Below are 20,522 nucleotides of genomic sequence, written 5' to 3'. Positions count from 1 at the left end.
AGGTATCCCGCTATATCAGGGAGTGAAAACGTCTTTGATAATTATGATGCCATCAATTGACGATTTTCTTGCATAGCAAATAGTACAACAACAAACTGGTGGGTCGGTGGTCCACATTTAAACTAGCCTACGACTGTGTTCTTCTGATCAATTTTCGACTACATAGCAGGTTTTCTTCTACGGAGTTGTTGTCATACAGTAGTAATATCCTCTTCCTCAAACAACAATAAGATAATTGTCTATTAAAATATATAATTATATCCATGTTAATTCCTTTTTAGTTAGTTAGTCGGTTGGATAGTCAACTAGTTTTTCAATTGATATTTAATTGTAAAGACTATAATCTTGGGTGCCAAGATTCCTTCAGTAATAAATGATAGTAAATCTCAGACTATCTCATCTACATCATCTGTGACGCTATAATTATACCATAGTATTCGGTCGTTGGAACTGAATTATTTGGTGATATAGCTAATCTCGCCTCTTTAAGTTAGTAAGTGGCGTTCTCCGCAAGGATTGGTGTGTGTAGACTACTTTGTCACTAGTGGTGTGTGACAATCCACTACTTAAATATCATCACTAGTATTTTCTAGCGGAAGGAAGTGATTATTTAACTTTCGAAACTTAGCATGCATTCCAGTATTATGTGTATCTTACGGCGACCTGTTTCGTGATTTAATAAAAATTTGCCCAAATATAATTAAGATCAACCTTCATGGTTGTCTCTTGATGCTGAAATCTCATTCGGCTGACTGTCTTCAAACACTCAATCCATAACAAGTCATTGAGTACAATTTTACTACAGTACAGTAACTATTAATGCTTGATAGTTATGCTCTACCATGATTGCAAGCTGTAATATCCCATTTTAACGTCTTGAAAAAGAACGACATGCAACAAGATTGCGAATTTTACCACCACTACACTGCGCACAACAGGTGCACGGTTGATGCATGTTGACTGGCTTCATCATCTGTAAACTATAGTCTAGTATTCGATTTTGAAGTCATTTTTCATCTTGTTTTAGGGTCAGCTGGCCTTTAACGACTTAAAAATAATTGAGGTTCAATGGCCAACTGCTAATCTTCGTACGGGGAGGGAGGGGGGCGTAAAAAGAGTCCATCAAATGGGAGATTCAAAATTAGTTTACTGTAACTTCTGGAGTCCCGAATTCAGTGCCATTTAAGCAAGAGAAATTCTCTCAGTTTTCTTCTTACTGTACAAGTCGCTGCCACAGTACTTAAGTGAACTAATGTTTGCAGTACCATCAAGTTGATGACGTCATGGCCCTAAATGGACTACACTCACTGCAGTACTGTGGAACATTATACTACAGTACCATGAGTTTGCGCAGTGCTTTTTTCTTGAGCTCGACAGTACGTACTGTACTCTGTACAGTACTATGCTTTACGGTAACAGAGGGAAGTACTGTACAGTACTGTACTGTACTGTACACTGTACAAGTGGACTGTACTGTACTGTACGTACTGTGCATGTACAAGGGTACAACCATAGTCAGAAGCAACGGTGGGCTCGATTAGCTTAGCAGATCACGTGAAAGAAAAATGGCAGTCTCCGACAGCCAAGACTGGCAATTTGATGCCTTTAATGATGGATCGTTACGTAAGTAGATCGTATGTAAAATCCATTTTTGATGTAATAGTGGAGAAAGCCGAAATTTTTAAGCTATCGGTGTTATCAGTTTCTAGTGCATGTTATAATAGGTAATATCTGGATGGAAATATTATTTTGTTGAATTGCAGTGCAGTAGTACAATGATAGCAAGCAGAGACCTGCAACATCATTTGCTATTTCATTACTCTTGACAGTGCAGTTGTTAGCAATAACTGTCTTACTTTATAATCATTTGTACTAAGTTGTGATAGACAAAATGGTACAGACAACTATTTCTTATGTGAAACTGTATTCATTTATGTTAAAGAAACTTTCAATCCAATTGTACCTTGTTTTTATTAGTCAATTTTGAAAGTATAATAAGTCGAAAGTATAATGAATTCCTTGGCGAATACACGGATCATCTCAAAGCGATACAAGAAGCACTAAGTCACTCGCTTAGCGATGCTTGGGATTTTACCATGGATCCTGCTTCATTACATGTAACTATATTCTTTACTATGTATTTCGTTGAAATTCTCCGCTGCTATAGTCTTCTATCATACTATTACATAGGAACCAATTCGGTAGTCAGTCTTCTAGTGACACTAGTAGTGATTTTGGTTCAGAATGCAAAGCACAAAAATGTGCCTTTACAGTACGATACTATGTGTAACTTAAATGGCAAATTTGCCGTTTCATAACTAGTGCACAGTCGTTAGCTGGCAGGTAGACGATTACTCCGATGCCTTCAATTCAATGCAATACTGTTAATTTTGATATTTGCAGGTTATCATTATTACTGTGTAATGAATCACGCATTGTTACTACTGTATTAACTAGTTAATACCTAGGCATTACGTCATGTAACTGTAAAAGCATCTTATACTGCAACCTCGTAAGATGGTTTACACACTGTTTATGGAGCTTAACTTCTATATCGATGTAAAAATTTCCTAGCGTTTACGATCGCTTAGACAACCGTAGATACTCCTGGTGATTATATTATAGCAGCTCGATAAAGACACTTTAATTTAAAAGATGCCGCTATTTCAGTAGACTAAAGCATCACAATAAAAGATACAATATTATCAATAACACTACATTACAGTACTTTTATGTTACATAGCTGTTCGTGTTTTGACGCTCGACCAAAACGTGCTTGATGAATCGTCTCCAACTGTTTTTTTAAATATACATGATAGATTTTACCTTATGAACAAGCATCATTAACGCAGTTGATCAAGACTGATAATAAGGTATGAACAAAATAGTTATGAAATAAAATCTCAAAAGGCATTGTTAATATATCGAGAATTCCAAGTGCGTTGATCCACTGTACTTACAGTATGTTGACTAAGGCTACTCCTTGACTATAATAGATACTTAACAAAGTTATGACTGTCTTGGCTGCTGTTTGTTGCGAAATAAAACGTCTGGAATACGAGGTAGTTTAAGAAATATTTGCCTATTTGACGATATTCTTTCATCTCATAAGTGTCTCTTTTCCGAGAATAGGCTAAGAATGAACTTTATCCGGCACTGGTCCTATATGGGGAAGGAGGTAAAATAGTACATATATTCTGATTGTACGAATAATATTTACAGTAATTTATGTAAAGCTACCTTAAACTATTTAGTAACTTCTTCATTTTGATGATTGATATTCCGATTATTGCAGAGGATGAAGAGCAACAACAGATCCATGAAGCGTATATGAAAATGGGTAAAATGCTATCAGTTTTGCAGGTATATCTCCAACATACTATTTAGTAAACGTACAATTTTTTTTTTGTAATCTAGTAAAACTAATGAGTCATTTTAAAGGATAATTGTACTACTGTCGTTGCATAATAAAAATTAATGATTAAACCTTCTCTTTTTCGCAACTAGCATTTGACAAATTTTGTTGGAAGGTGCGGCGATGTCCTTAAGAATGTTGTCCAGCAGTTAGCTATGCTCCATCAAGGCAAAAAGTAAAACTTGTTTAAATTGTTATTCAAAGCTATATCAAACTGGAATTAATTCCTGAACTCGGTATTTTTGCAATTTAGAAGTATGAATGCTGTTATGAATGTCCATGGAGTACACTTTGAGGTATCGTAATACCGGTTGTCTAGAAAAGTTCAGTTAGTCAATTGATATATTAACTGATGTGATATAAATTTTGTAATCTGTCTCTTCCTTTTGTTATGTAGCCGGTATATGAACATTTGGGCGATTTACTTACCATCCTCATTACATTGGACGAAATCATGGATAATAATAACGTCATGATCCAACATTGGCAGCTTTACAAAAGGTTAACATCGTCATATCTCGTTGATTAACCGCTATTAACACCTCAGTATAGATCGTTTAATAATTCTTTTTTTTTCACAAACAATATTATTCGAGCGTAGAATGATCAAATCTGCCCTGGCTGACCCACAACGTTATGATATCGATTCTGCTAAACTTCGACAGCTAGATAAATTAGTTAATAGGATAGATGGAAAAGTCTTTAATGGTGTCATATTTAAGGTATGGTTAATTATCCTTTGGCGGTAGTTATGCAGCTATATATGTTATTATAATAACTTTCGAGGAATTAATTTATTTCGCATTTAAAACCTAGTCCTGTGTAACTCGAGCATTTGATGATGGGTTCGTGAGCGTTACCCGAAACGGTGCATTTGAAGAGGAGTTTCGAGCAAACTTATTATCCTATTTTAAGCGTACTGAACAGTCGAACGGTAAATTTTGCATTCAAATATCACATTCTCAAGTCAACCTTACAAATATAACTTTACTATTTAATTAATGACTCTTTTATGTACTGCAGCTGCAGAAGAAATTGATCAACGCGATAATATCATCGGTATATGTGGATTGTTAGTATTGCATTATCATGTTTTTAATCTGGTGGAAAAAAAAATGGTCAAGTCAATATTAGAATATGCAAAGAAGGTATTGTAAATATTATTTCAGTGTTATGCGAATTTATGTAATTGCTGCCGTAAATAACACTTATTTTAAGAATGTATAGAAACGATCATTTAATTTATTATCTGTATTTTACAGATTCCAGGAGTCCATGTTGTTGGCAACATTGTTTGGTTTATATCAGATTTTATAATTAATCATTGGCCACCTGCTTCTAATAGTAAGAATCTCGACAGAAAATTAATCACAATGGCGAATGCAGCGAAATCGTCTTATCTAACTAGTGCTAGTCAATCTTTATCTAGGTCAGTTCTATTATGAGGCGTAATTCATTAGAAAATTAAATCTAATCTTCATAGTCTTTCAAAGATTGATCGAATAAATAATTGCATTATTGTAGGGACGTACAACAGTACCATTTGCTAGTTAGTACCTGGATGGTCCAAATGGAATCAGAACTACTTAGCCGAGACAAGGAAACGTCTGCTGACCTCAATCGAAGATACAAGTTGCTAGTTCAGGTTCCGTTTTTACATCAAGCGATCTTCGATTTAGGAGGTGTATCAATTATAGCATTTGCATAAAAATTAATATTTGGCTTTTAAACTATTGTTTAGGGCGTTACATTCGCTAATAAACTAAGTTTATTAGTACGTGCTGTTTTGAACATGCATATTGTTCTTGGTAAGCCAATGTCTAAAAGTTCGGTATTATCGATTTGTAGAGTGGTAGAAATGCTAAAGGTAGGTGGATAGCATGATTTCTGAATTTTTATCAGGATTGACTTCATGAAAGATATGTAATATTCTTGTAGGCAATCGATCACACTTTTCACCGACGCTCTGTTGTTATAGCTGAATCAATTAATGTTGTTATTCAGTTTGTCGTATATTTCTTGTTAAAGGCGATTGAAAAGTCTAAGGTATGTACAGTATTAAATATCTTTTGTCGTTATCATCTGTATGTGATTCTAATATTATTCTTATGTTCTTTTAGAAGCGTTTAAGGTCCGACAAAAAATACACAGAAGCTAGATTGGTGAGCATTCTTCTTTTTAATTTATCTTACTATAGCATAGTAGGAAGATAATATCTTAACATATCATTACAATATGTGGATAGGACGTCCTGTCAGCTTTAATTTTAGCTCAGAATGCTTTAAATGGTCCAGGTTTGTCTTCGTTTTATCTCAAATTATTATTTATTAGTGTAAGGCTACAGAATAAATTTAAGTTTTATTTAGCGAATGCGTCAAGCTACAAAACTCTATTGTATTGTAGGAACAAAAGAGAGAATATTGATTTGTCGCTTAGCTATTTGTGTGGCTTTACAGATGGTATGCATTCTTCCTGATTAGTAATATACACTCTTGAGATTTTAACTGTATTCTGAATATCTAACTTTTGATTCGCTTAGCGTTGCTTTAAAGATGATGAGTTATCATTCATAATTGGATTGACTAAAGCATTGGACACATTGGCGAATTTGGGTCATAGGCAAGTTATCATGTAGCAGCGTAATTAATACCATTCATACATAAATAGGATTTTTTCCGTGTAGAAGCTGATTTGGATTTGTTTTTCGTACATGAAATTATAGGATAAAGGAAGCGTGTGATTGCAGCTTTGTATACTGGCATAATGTATGAATGAACTTTAAATTAAAATGACTAATGCTTACTTATCTTCCAAAACTATGCATGCTACAGGATTATTTCTAATAAATGCTATTTATTTTAGGTTGTCTTTCCAGTATATTTACAAGACTTGTTTGAAAATCCTGCAGAATGTCACAGGATTCACGTAAGCAACCGTCTTAATGCACTTTTGTACTGAATTTTAACTAATTTTCTGATTTTAAATTAGTACATGCTTGGAGCTGTTCGTGATTGTGTACCAATGCTTCGCAAAGCTAAACATGAGTTAAATAAAGGTAAAATGTTGAAGGCCTTTCAGGAAAATGTTATGAGCGAAATCAAAGAGGTAGGTGTAATGTTTGTGCTGCTGTTTTATATCGATCATATTAATGAAAATTCAACTCATTTTCGTACAATCTTCACATGTTATTAGCACCTCTTGCAGCCGCTCTGCTGCGAAGTTGAGACCGATCTTCGGTTGCATATTCATTCACACTTGAAATTAGACGATAGAAATCCTTTCAAGGTTTTACACTTAGAGCAAAGACTTTTGCTAAGAAATCGCTGTGTAAGCCTGTGTTCTTATAGAATGTGATACTTATTCTATCGTACAGGTTGGCTTAAGAGATCTCTCTCATTTTATGAAATGTCGCCCTATTCGATTCTTTGATAATTTCATAAATCTAAAAGGTATAAGATTGACACTTTTCTATCTAATATACGTATATAATAGATAGAATTAGCTACATGTAATTTAACCGATACAATCCGATTTGTTGTAGAGCACATAACCAACTATCTAGAAGAGACATTCTATAATCTTACTACGGTAGCTTTACACGATTGGAAGACGTACGGTGAGATGAGGACTCTTGCTGGTCAGAAATATGGTTTGATTATGGCTGAAGCCCATTTGCCAAGTCAGACATTAGAACAGGTAATCAAATTATCATTTGTGCAACCTTTGCGATATGCAATTAACGTTAATGGATAGAGTTTCATTTTATCGATGAATTCTTAACTTTAAAAGGGCCTAGATGTACTTGAAATCATGAGAAATCTTCATATTTTCGTTACACACTATGTGTACAATTTGAATAACCAAGTATTTGTTGAACGATCATCAAATAGCAAGCACCTTAATACAATTAATATCGATCACATCTCCAATTCGATCCGTACTCATGGGATCGGAATCATGAATACTGCTGTAAGCAATCATTTTAGTCTCTAATTATAATTTAAAGTTTGGATGCCTTGACGGGATTTTGTTTTTACTGTCGTTTCTATACACAAAAGTCTTCATAAATTTTGTTGATTGAATTAAATTTAGTAGATCAAAATAGAAAAATGAGATAAAATATAATACATAAATTTTATCTCTTGAGGAAGTTGATGAAGCTTAAAGATTTTATCATTAATCGTTGATTTTGTTATACTGTAGGTCAACTATACATATCAACTATTACGAAAGAAGTTTTTCATTTTTTCACAATTTTTATATGATGAACATATAAAGGCTAGACTTATTAAGGTATGCACGGCAGCACGTAATAGTACGACATTTTTCTATTTGTGCTGTCCCTTATTATGATATCTTACCAGAGAAAATTTTTGTACACTAATATCTGCTATAGGATATTCGATACTATAAGGAGAATAAAGTAGACCTGGATTATAGGGTAAGAACTTTTTCATGCTAGCTCATATTAAGATCCTGTAGACTAAATTATAATTTAGTACTGTTAGGAATAAAGTGGTTGCTAATTTTCTTTTGACAGTATCCTTATGAAAGAGCAGAAAAATTTAATAAAGGCATACGAAAGCTTGGGTTATCATCGGATGGCCAGAGCTACTTGGATCAGTTTAGAAATTTAATAAGTCAAATTGGTATGAAAAAGCTATTAGTGTATTATAGATTAACCTTGACTGTATAATGATCGAAATAATTATTACCTCACATTGCTTATTGAAGTATTATATTAACGATATCTGTCTTTAACTATTACTATAGGAAATGCCATGGGTTATATACGAATGATTCGTTCAGGGGGTTTACATTGTTGTGGCAATGCTATTCGGTATATTGATTGATTGATGTTATGTATGTTAAATTTGTGCGATAGTGAATACTATCATGATAATAAGTTATGTATCATAAATCTGCGAAGATTCATTCCGGATTTGGAGGAAATGCCAAGTTTTCTCGAATACGTTGATGCTGAGAATTTATCGGAGGATACCAAAAAGGCTGCTACTAACTTGGATGGTGTTATAAGTAACTTGGTTAAAAATTTCACTGAGGGTACTGAGTATTTTAAGGTACTGGACCGTTTTTGGTACGAATAAACGCATTAGTTTAACGGCATAATTAAAATCAAAATATCACGATATTTATCTTACGTAATAGATGCTAGTTGACGTCTATGCGCCGGAATTTAGGGATCCTAAAAATAAGCACTTAAGTAATTTCTATGCAATCATACCTCCAATGGTTAGTAATTTTGTTAGATTTGTGATATTTGCGTACGTATTCATAGTTGTAGTTAATAAATTAAATCATTACCAGACAATCAACTACGTGGAGCACATGATTTCAGCCAAAGAGAAATTAAATAGAAAAAATAAAGTCGGCGCTGGATTTACGGATGACGGTTTTGCTATGGGTAAATACTCTCTTTATCATAACTATAGATTAAAAGCTCACTTCGATATATTATGTTTCTATATGTATGGAAAAATTGAATAGCTGTATACGGTATAAAAAATTTGAGCATTCATTTGGTTTTCTTTATAATAGTACTTATACTTAGTTTTCCGTTATGAACTATGACATTGGTTAAATGATGACATTTTAAGTAATGAATACCACAATTAGTGAAGTCAAAAATTAAGATTGCGATTAGCAAGTAATATTTTTGTAAATAAAAGTATTAAAAAGTATACCATATTCAAGATTTTAAGGTTTTGCAAAATATTGTAAAAAGTAATGCTTGTAACAGCAAGGATAATCCTTTAAATTTTTCACTTGCATACAAGTTGACAGTTTCTTCCCGTTACTTGTTGTTTGATACAACTCAGTTGCCGAAAATAAGCCTATACCGTTATTCTAAGTTAAAATACGTCCAAATGTATGCATTTACAGGGGTAGCCTACATCTTAAAACTACTGGATCAACACCGTGCATTTGACTCTCTACATTGGTTTCGATCCGTTAAAGGAAGGTTTATGAAAGAGAAGGTATGTCATGTACATGTTGTAAAATGTAATTTAAGCTGTTTCTTAACTTAAACTTTATACACCGATTAAAGCCGGTGTTCAACACTAAATATGTATTGAAAATTCTGTCACTTATGAATGTTATTTTTCCAGGACGAAATTCGAAGGTCGAGACAACGTGGAAGAGATGATGAAAAACTACAGCAGACAATGAATTTGACCCTTAAACGATTAGAAACTTACTCTATGGTAGATACATTTAGCTATTACATAACCTTACCATATTTACTTACTGCTAACAACACTATATGATTAAAACTAAAGAACTTATTTTTTTTGTTATCAATAGGAATTTACTTTGCTAAATTACTCACTTAACAGTGCAAGAATCTTTTTCCGTGCAGAGAAAGTAATAACTGAAAAGGAAATTAAGGATTCTAAAGTTTCTGATACAGAAAGCACTATTGATCCGTCAGATCTTGCTTCGAATGTAACAGCTCTAGAATAGGTGTTGACATTTTTGTGATGATGTCCTATATACGAAATATAAATCGTTCCAATGTTGTAGATAGTAGATAGTATTTTTAAATTCCGTTGTTTATACATGTGAAAAGATCATCATCTTGCAATAAATTCCTTTAAAGTGCGCTCATTATCACGCCATCAAAGCATTTCGATTATCTTAAACTAAGCGATGCACAAATTTGAGTATATTCGTACGTTAATCATAGTATATCAATGACTTCACTGTATTGTAAACAGTAAACACGTGATAAATTTTTAACTATCAAATACTGAAATAAATGAACTATTTTTCTCTATTTAAGAGCATTGTTTTCGATCCTGAAATTGCGTCTAATGTTATAATTTGCTCGTCTATATTGAATAGATATTCTTAAGTTAGCTTTCGGTGTGTGATATAATAATATCCTGTGGTAGTATATATGGTAAGTATTTGAAAAAGAAAATAGAGAATTTCAGCAAGTATGATTGTTACTTTCGGTATGCAGTAGAAATGGTAAACTCTGCCACAGTTAAAGACTGCTAAAAAGAAGTAGAATACTCGCAGTTAGGGCTACCCAAAAAATAATTTTTGATTTACTTTTAGTATACTACAGCGGATATCTGTGTTACAATCAATTACTTCACCGAGTAATCATGAAGTTCTACACTTGGTTTACAAAAGAGTCATCCCATACCAAAAATATACCTCCTTAATGCACTTGTTCAACCCTACGCGCATTATCATTCTAGCATTATTATTTTATAATTGAGTTATGATCGATATAATACGTATAGCATTGCTTAATGTAATTTATTTACTTTCATGATATACAGTAGCTTCATTTTTTATCATAAACAATTAATTTCCTGATTGGAAATTATTTGCATTTTATGACATTAAGCTACAGTATAGTAGAATTTAAATCAATGTCGATTAAAATTAGTAGAAAGGTCACTGCATTGGAATAATTCTATTGGAAAAAGAGTTTATTTTTACTTCTTATCATTAAATTGCTAGGAAACCATTTCCTAAACAAATTTACTTTACATTCAAACTGAGCTTCGTCCAAGAATTACTGTAGTTTAGCGTTCTCTACAACTAAGTCAATGTTTATTTTTTGCTATTGTAAATGATGCTATTTTGTGATCATACTATGAAAGATGTCTATATTTCAAGCGTTGCCGAAAAATCGATGTATCTTTTGGATGCCAACTATGTGAAAGGGTAATTGTTTTGATACGCTATTTGTTTGCTTTATCCCTTTATCTATTGCTAAAATATCATCAATGACGATGGGAAGCGTTGTATAATATTAGGACCTTTAATATTATTATAGTTATAGTATAAAACATCATGATTCACATGTATTTTATTTGCTATTTCTTCTTTTTTGGATTGATAGTAATTAGTTCGTTAAGATGCTATTATCGTCGTTCCTGTATGAAATAATGATCAGATTGTCAATTTTAGAAAGTTTACATAGCATTGGATTTGTAGTTTTATATTATTGTATTGCTTAATACTTGGTCATGAAGTTCTTTCCATGAACGAAGTAGTTATTTAGCATTATTGTATTCTAACTATTACTCGTTGTTCGTCATGATGATTTAGACTAGAATGGATATTGTTGATGATATTAATACTGTTAGTGATGTAGGTGCGGCCAATTGGAGCATGTTCTAGCTGTAGGCTGAAGTGGTTTCAACCAGTTGGCTACAAGTTGGATCTAAATTTGATCCTTGTTTGATTCCATGATTGACAGCCAAGATTTACTCCGACGCTAACAGTATAACTCATCACAATAAATAAATCAAATAAAGAGGGATGCCCATTGCGTGGCATCTTGATTGTTGAAAATTCTCCAACAACTTCTATTCTATTCTTGAATGATCTATGATGCAGTTGGCTATTGTTTGTGCCAACATCGGGATCGAAATTAGCATATGGCAAGCGTGTTTGTACAATGGATGTTGGATGCATACCATAGTAACTATTCATGCCGTACAAAAATGTTGAAAGATGATCAGAAACTTATGGTTACTCTGGGGAATATGGATCTATTGCCGATTGTTATTCGCAATGATTAAATGTTCACTCTAACCTAACCTAGCACTAAAATCAATCAAACCTAACATGAAACTAGTAAGTTATACCAAAGCAATGTACAACGACTATTTTCAACCCACAACCGACTAATTCAATAGGCACTTGTATAGTAGTACACTATGGGAAAGGTTGTTTCGCCATATGCTTGCCAGAATGACGTTATCGATGCGTCATCGGTCTATCATTTCAAAATTAGTGTACAGTATTATATGGCCATATTACTAATTTACTCCTTTACTCATTCCCTTAATGGCTACGATATGTAAAAGAATAACAGCTGATTGAGTTAACACTAACGTATAAATTTAGAAACGAATGTTATTAATTATAAATAAAAGGGATTGTATACAGATAATATTATTGATTGGTTGCTATAAATTGAAAATAGTAACCGGTCGTCGTATTGACAGTAGATAAGAAATGAACTAACATCTGTGTACTGCAGTGATACATTTTGACCCGACTTGACAACGAATAATTTTAAAAAATTGCATTACGTAAGCGCATTCGCACAATGGATTACTAATTCAACTTCAGATATTTGCCACAGGAAGTAAAAATATTTGTTCTCCTTCGTGCTGATACGTTAAAATTCTACGGTCACGATAAATTGCCTGCACAAGAAAGAAAAAGAATGCTTATTGTGGGTATTGTTAAGATAGACGAAACAATGTCCCAGCAATCGCGTGCACGAAAAAACAAGAAAGTGCAATCAAGCAGGAGATAGTGTATTGTCAGAGTATGATGTACTTTACGACTATGAGTGTTAGTGTACATCCAGTTGATCTTCCAGTATAAATAGTTGACGAATTATATATTATTATCGATAGCACCACCATTTTTGATTTATCCATTTATATTTTCTATCTCCCTTTAGTATCTATTACAGTATAGCTCCAATTCTGCATTGATTACGGTTACTGAAGGATTATCTATGTCAATATTTTAATTCTATTTCTATGATTTTCGAAAACTAATTATAACTGCATTATCAATTTATAATGATCTGAGTGAATATCTCCACCTAGAATTGAGAAACGAAGCTAACTTAATGTATATCTAACCCCTCAAATGGTAATACTTTTTAAAGATATCGATAGAATTTATAACTTAAAGCCCTAATAAAATGGTTCTTATCGACGATTTCTGATTCTAGGGTATAATATGACCTATTATGTTGATTAATGGATTTCATTTTTATTCGTCTTTTAAGAAATGAGGTAGCTCGCATGACATAATTGGTGTTACCATTAAAAAAATGGCACAAATATAGTAAGGATCGTTTGTAAAGCCGAAATGACAGCCAATTCTTTGTCATCATTGTATGAGATTTATTTTACTGTATAAGTTGATAAAAGGAATAAAAAAAGGAGTCTAATTGATCATGAAATACAGTGATGTAGTCATGCGGGAAAGATGCAGTGTAGAATAATGAGCTGGCAAAGTCAATCTGTAACTTAGTACTATATTGGTATATTGACTACTGTTTGAAAGTGTAAATTGCCTTAAGTCAACGTTTTGTGACATCAACAAGGATTTATCCTCCATTGGATACTCTCCAAGGTAATTGCAGGTGAAAACTGACTCAAGACTTGATCTGCAAAAGAAGAAGCCGATGAGCTTTACAAAGGCTATTTCATCATTGGATTTTTTAATGGATTGAAAGGGTGTACAAGCGCATGCGCTTCTACCCCGCCCATGACATTCTTTCCACTATTTCATTTTTTTGAAATATTATTTTTAAAATATCTTTTCCATGACATCGAAGTTTGACGGTTGGGATTGTCGACCAACCCCTTGACGAAATTGAAATTTCTATTTATCATTCACTTTGACTACATAGGATGCATCTCTTGACCATCCATTCTATTGGTTATCATAGCCATAACAAGGCTTGTGATGGAAAGTTGTTGCTGCTATCCGCAACGCGCTTTCCATCGACCCACTTTGAACTTTTTAATAGACACTCTAGTGATGACGCTGTTGACGAATGAGTCAATAACATCCAGTGATAGATCACAGTGGGCTGATGACTCAGCCCCCGTGTTGTAATAAATGACAACAAGGTAGTGCGTTATACTGCACCCTGTAGCATACACAACCGACTGGGGTCACTAGCGTGGACGGTCAACGCTAGACAACGCTGATGCCACGCCTATTGACTCTATCTATACGGAGTCCAAGACACTGGCATCAAGGACTAGAAATACACTCAAGGTCTCGCTTCAACGTCAACGGTTGAAGCGTAATTGAAAAGCACTACCAGTACAAGTTGCGTCGGTATAAAATTCACCAACGCCACACAGACGCGCAGAATTACTAGACTGTGTATGCCCAGCGGTAGTACCGCATTAGTTGAAGCTATTTTAACAGTTTGACTGCACAGTAGGTTGCATTGACAGATTGAAATTCTCTAGTCCTGCCGTTAGGTTACGCTTAATATTGCTTACTGTGTTATTCTCATCGAGAAGAGTATTTCAAGATCACGATTTGAATCGTTATTATACGAGAAGAGAGCAAAACGAAGATATCAAGTGCCTTACAACATCACTTGTGAACTCTTTCAAGGTATTTCACTACTGTTCAGTAGTCCATTTTGTTGCGTTGAAACGGTTTGACAATGCTAGCCCTGTTTCGATCCATTATTTCAGACAGAGATGGATTAATTAATTTGTTATCAATCACCAACGCTGATATCCTACAACTGTCATCTACAGTCATGAGAATGAATAGCAAATTTTTTTTACCTTCAACGTATCCATGTGGGCATAGGTCCCTGCTGGCATGGAGTAGAGAAACGCTTGATATTGTTTCGACCCTCCTGTTGACTTAGTCCTTTTACGCTAGATTGGAGTGAATCCATCGTTTGGATCTAAGGATAGACGGTGGTTGCCTCTCCTTCAACTTGTAAAGCGATATCAATCTGACACACTTGTACTTTGTTGTAAATTGGCAATCGTCCATCCAAATTGCAGTATACACTGCACAGCACGTACTCCTAGCTTAAGGGTATTATTTTGCTTGAGGCTCCGTTTTCAAATAAGACTAATAGTAAACTATCAGTAATTCTAGGCAAACGCTAAAGTGATCCTACCCTGTATACGTTAATTTTAAAATATTTTTTTGTATTTTAGACACACTATTCAAATCGCCACGCTTTGATATACTGTAATTCTACGCCTATTCCTTATCCTAATTGACAAAAGTTGTACAGTGTACCCTTGTAGAAAAGTTCGACCGTTTGTTCGCGTACTTATGATGTAACCTACATACAGACAGTACAATATGATCACGTATTAATAATTAATTAATGGTAGATGTATATCCATATGTATATCTATCTCTAGATAGAACGTAAAATAGTATACGCTTTCGCTCATACTGTTCCGCCGATAACGTAGTGAAAATCCCGTACAACGTTAAAAATCGATATTGGCAGTCGATGTACTGTACTACATGCTTTATCATAGGCGTGATAATTTGTTATGCAGTATGTAATTGAGTAGTTCCCATACTTAATTGTCCTAATTCAGGCACAGTTTGGAAATAGGAGGACACCGCAATTTTAACTACAAACGCTTCTTGAAAGAACTTGTACTTCCGAGTTGATTTGGCGTTATTATTTTTTATTTTATTTTAATACTGTAATAACGCGCTAAAAATGTCAATTGGGTAGAAAGTGTAGTACACTTTAGCACAATCCTACACGCAATTCAAATCGAAATTGTAGGAGTTACTAGTTCGCACGACTCATGCTGTAGTAGTTATTACGTTATTACTGGTGGACTCACTTTTCACACTCTACTAGCTATTCTACGTCATCCTTTATTCAAATTTTCTAGCAATCGACTCTTCACTGTTTTTCATTGACTACAGAAGCTATTTCCATGTGTGTAGACTATTTTACAAGCATTTAATCGATGCGTTTAATTTGATTGAAATTGAGTTGATGTCGCAGCATAAGAATACTAGACAATGTGTCGTCAAAGTAGTTGACTAAAGCGTCCACAGTCATAGCACCCATTTAACAATCCTATAATGATTAATTGGACGGTACAATGCCTAATGAATTAATCAATCGTCATTTTAGAACGACTTGAAAGGCTAATAAGATTGATAATCCATGCGCTTCCATCTTTAAAGAAATCGATAATGACTAATTACTAGCTATTACGATGACTAGTGATGGATCGTATATTTTAAATTCTAAATTGGTTAAGTCAATGGTTTCCACTTTACAGTTTCAATGATACCGTCATTTATGTTTCATATTGATGCTAGTCCACCGTTCTCAATGCCGCCTACAACATTGTATTGACAACATTTCCATTCTATATACAACAAACTGGCTCAGACCTACCCCACACATATTAAAATCCAACACAAGCCGTGTTGAAGCCATGGTTGGCAAAGCCGTCTAAATACAGGGGGCAATGTTCTGTGTAAAGGGTTGCATTTGTTTCCATGTGACTGCCAATGGTAGAGGTGAGACAGTAGACGAGCATCGCGTACATCTACACCGTACCAGGAACAACAGCCCCCATGGGCTACTCCATTGCTACAGTACAGTACTGTACTGTAGCATTACCCATGGGCTTGTTGCATTGACGGCAAGGCGTCATACCGTGACTTGCGTACTCAATCTGAAATCACGACATGCATGTCTCACATGCTGAGTGCTGACGTCGACCACCTGCTGTATTTATACGACCACTGGTCAAGACGCTAAACAGTCAACATTCAACACTAGTCTGGTATTTCCAAACTCTTATCGACTGGTCCTTGACTATTTTCAACAATATACTCTACTACTCAACAAAATCTGCTAGCCAAGACACTAAACAGTAAACATCCAATACTAGTCTACTAATTCAAGCTTAAACTCGACCGTAGAATTGGACTCTATTTTGAACAGTATACTGTAGTCGACTACGACATCAACGATAGCAAGTCATGCAATAACCAAATAATACAGTCGACAGTATCATGGACTACTACAAGATTACCTACTGGTACTTTACTGGTAGTCCATGAAAATTATTGACTCGTAGACGACGAGTCAATAACATTGATCAATAATTAATAACAGCGACTACTGAACAAAAAAAAGCGATAATAACATCATACAATTGCACTGGCTAATTCATTCTTGATGATTCTCATCATTCCAACCAATCATTTTACTCCATTACAAGGATTAAGAGCGATTTTAGTGTAGTATCACCTACACCAACTGAATAGATGGACAAAGGAGAACATTTTCTAGTCTATGATGATCACACGTAGTTGAGACTAGTCAATATAAATCGATATAATGTCCAAATGAAAGCTTCCATCATCGATCTGCTGCAATATTTTTCAAATTGAAAACGGCGAATGTTTTACTTGTCCATGTAAACAATAACAAACCCAAAGCAGTGATCGCTCGTAGCCGTTGATATCGATCCTTCAAGCGTCGTATGATAATGCGTTAACGTGCTGAAATTGACAGTAAAGTCACAAGCAACATTCTTAACCAATGGAATTGCATACCAACTGATGAGAATGATTATTTATTTTTTTCAACTAATTGTCTATTAATATGATCTAAACAGTTTTAGGTAAAACTACCTTAGCAGCCAAAAAATGAAAGGTAAAAAGCATTGGGCACAAAAAGCTCATGAGATAGTGTTGACTCGCGGCCAAAATGGAAGCTTTAACTTTACTATTGATGGTGGTGCAGACAATGGACAATTCTGCTTTGTTGGTAGTGCATACACTGAAAAAGGACAAATCAAATCTGGAAAATTACATGCGTATGAAACGGTGTTAGAAATTAATTCCAAGAAGGTTTCTGGTTACACTCAGAATGATGTTGTTGATCTTATCAAAAGTTCACCGGAACCGTTAAGATTGTTGACCGTTAAATCAAGTAAGTCCCCATGTAACTAGTGCTTATTTTCACTTTCCTTCGATAAAAATAACAATTCCATCATTTGCCCAGCCATCTCACCGTGATAATCTACAATTGTACAAGTGTTTATCATATTTATACGTATACTTCTATACTCCTGCGTCATTCTGTCCTGTGCTATCCATCCCTTTTATTAATTCCTATAAAATAAACTTTGGTGATACCATTTTATCAAACTATTTTAGATACGGCACTTCCTAGAGATCTGCGTCAATATTTACGAAGTCGATTCCAAAGAGATTCTGCCGATCATGAGCTACAACAAACCATTCGCGATAACTTGTACATGAGAACTGTTCCATGTAAGTTTACAACATTTTATGACTTTGCTCCATCCAATACCTAATATCAGCCATCATTTCATGTTTTCTTGTTTGAAGTTCTTTTTTAAAGTGCTAAATTTGCTAAAAATTATAAGTTGAATAGACAATTTTATCACTTAGTTTATAATTACGCAATTTTTGTTACAATAGGCACTACTCGGCAACCTCGTCCAGGTGAAAGGCAAGGCGTCGATTACTTATTTTTGAGCGTTAAAGAATTTGAAGAGATGGAAAAGCGTGGGGAACTACTAGAAAGTGGATTATTTGAAGGTAATCACTATGGCACGCCTAAACCGTCGAAAGAATTTCAACAACCTCTCCCATCAGATCAGCCACCTCGCGACGATATGCCACAGGACAATGACAATGATGGTGGTAATTATCAAAGTGAAAGAAATCCTGAGTTCTCAGATATTCCTGAAGATCTTGGACCATTACCTGAGGAATGGATTGTAAAATACGCTTCATCATCTAACCAGCCTTATTATATCGAGTAAGTTGCTCAATTTTTCCACTTTTTTTTAGTATTAAAATTTAGTTTCCAGAACGAACTGTAAGATTGTCTTTAAAAGATATCGTTGCCATTAGTATCTAAATAGTATCTTCATCATTCACAACATTGTATACTTTATAGTTGTTACCATTTAGAAACTATAATACGATTGATCCATTCCGTACATTATTTCTTTACAATTTTCTCCTAATAACTCATTTATGTATAATCATTTATAATTAAAGCACATCTACTCAAACGGTGCATTGGCTGGATCCCCGTTTGACCAAGTATCAGCAACATACATTATTGGATTGCGAAGAAGATGGTAAATAGCATCGACAATAATTCGATATAACAATTAGATAATTAAAAAAAATATAATCACTAAAACTCATTTTATAAGATATTTCGTTGTATAGTTGTGATTAAACGTCAAAACTTAGAATAGCTAAATTCGAGTTATATCTATCTACTCTAGAATTACCATTCCAGTGGGAGGTCATAAACGATCCACAAGCTGGCCCATATTATATCGAGTAAGATACCATATCTATATCGAATATTTCTTAACAAATATGTCAAATGACTAATAATTTCATATTTAAATGACAGTCATGTACACCGCCGAACTCAGTTTGAAAATCCAATAGCGGAATTTCGACGCAAGGAAAGAGATGCATACTCACAGTCACCAGATGAAGATTTAGCATCTCGCGGCATTAAACCACCACATTATTTGGATACGCCAAATGCACGTGAAATTCCACTATGTGGAGAGATTATAAGGACGAATTTGTTTAAAGGCCCAAGAGGGTTTGGTTTTACAATCGTAGGAGGAGACGAGCTTGGTGAATTTTTGCAAATTAAAAATATAGTAGCTGATGGCCCTGCTGACCAGAATGGTCGATTAAATGTGGGAGATGTCTTGGTTATGGTTAATGATTACAATGTGTTGTATCTATCTCATGCTGAAGTCGTCGACATGTTTTCGAAGATACCTTCTGGTTCAGAGGTATATATTGAAGCTCGACGTGGTTATGATGGCGCAGAGCTGAATGAGCCCGATGTAGCAGCTGATGGACAACCACCGCCAGATTACTCAGAATCATCACCAAACATGTACAGTCGTGGTCAAAGAGCTTCTATAGAACACGATGCTATAAACAGGAATCCTCCACAAAACGAATATTTCGAGCCTGCACCATCCAATCTAAGGAATAGTAATAATTACAACAATCAGCCGCCAGCGAATGATTATATGGGTTTGTATTGCTACGCATTAGAGTTACAATAAAATAATAATCGAAATTATTTAGTTATGCATAGACAATAACACCTTCTTTTTCTTAGCAGATTCTCCACATCAGCAATCGCCAGAGATTATAACATCAAATATCGCCAAAGGTACAATGGGCTTTGGCTTTACTATTGCAGATAGTACTTTTGGTCAAAGAATTAGATCCATTATGGACAACCAACGTTGTCGACAACTCAGAGAAGGCGACTTACTACTAGATATTGATGGCCAAAATGTTAAAAATTTTAATCATTTCCAGTTAGTGAATATGCTTAAATCATACACAATTGGTCAATATGTGAATATTACAGTACAAAGAGGAGGTAATAACGGTCAGCTATAAATTGCTTCAAGTTAATTGTTATAAATCAATTAACTGATGACTTTTTCTCTTCGTAGGTCTCCCTAACGAAGAAGACGATCAAATGCAGCAGGTATGCAAACTGTGT

At 34.4% G+C, this 20,522-nt stretch overlaps 2 protein-coding genes across 2 annotated transcripts; both read left to right on the top strand.

Annotated features, from left to right (window-relative positions):
- Positions 1–1,565: 1,565 nt before the first annotated feature.
- Positions 1,566–9,901, top strand: TRIADDRAFT_24562 (uncharacterized protein; the record flags this gene model as incomplete). Its single annotated transcript, XM_002111798.1, has 37 exons — positions 1,566–1,623; positions 1,978–2,117; positions 2,820–2,873; positions 2,997–3,062; positions 3,133–3,178; positions 3,296–3,363; positions 3,508–3,590; positions 3,669–3,711; positions 3,813–3,916; positions 4,017–4,137; positions 4,232–4,349; positions 4,439–4,563; positions 4,678–4,844; positions 4,940–5,060; positions 5,157–5,282; positions 5,354–5,461; positions 5,536–5,577; positions 5,661–5,709; positions 5,819–5,874; positions 5,955–6,038; positions 6,145–6,180; positions 6,278–6,340; positions 6,404–6,520; positions 6,608–6,700; positions 6,789–6,864; positions 6,957–7,111; positions 7,205–7,384; positions 7,619–7,708; positions 7,812–7,856; positions 7,956–8,064; positions 8,189–8,255; positions 8,346–8,496; positions 8,585–8,668; positions 8,744–8,840; positions 9,320–9,414; positions 9,547–9,642; positions 9,743–9,901. 37 exons carry the CDS (start codon positions 1,566–1,568, stop codon positions 9,899–9,901), a joined length of 3,492 nt encoding a protein of 1,163 aa, XP_002111834.1.
- A 7,719-nt stretch (positions 9,902–17,620) lies between these two features.
- Positions 17,621–20,416, top strand: TRIADDRAFT_24598 (uncharacterized protein; the record flags this gene model as incomplete). The annotated part of the gene is made up of 7 exons (XM_002111797.1): positions 17,621–17,915; positions 18,143–18,259; positions 18,431–18,773; positions 19,019–19,101; positions 19,255–19,312; positions 19,389–19,996; positions 20,127–20,416. Coding segments are annotated over 7 exons (1,794 nt in total), but the record flags the coding sequence as incomplete, so codon positions are not given.
- Positions 20,417–20,522: the final 106 nt, after the last annotated feature.

Source organism: Trichoplax adhaerens, genomic scaffold (assembly GCF_000150275.1).
Source record: "Trichoplax adhaerens TRIADscaffold_4 genomic scaffold, whole genome shotgun sequence".
Classification (NCBI taxonomy): domain Eukaryota; kingdom Metazoa; phylum Placozoa; class Uniplacotomia; order Trichoplacea; family Trichoplacidae; genus Trichoplax; species Trichoplax adhaerens.
The sequence above is the reverse complement of the archived record's forward strand: the minus strand, read 5'-3'. Positions and strand labels throughout refer to the sequence as shown.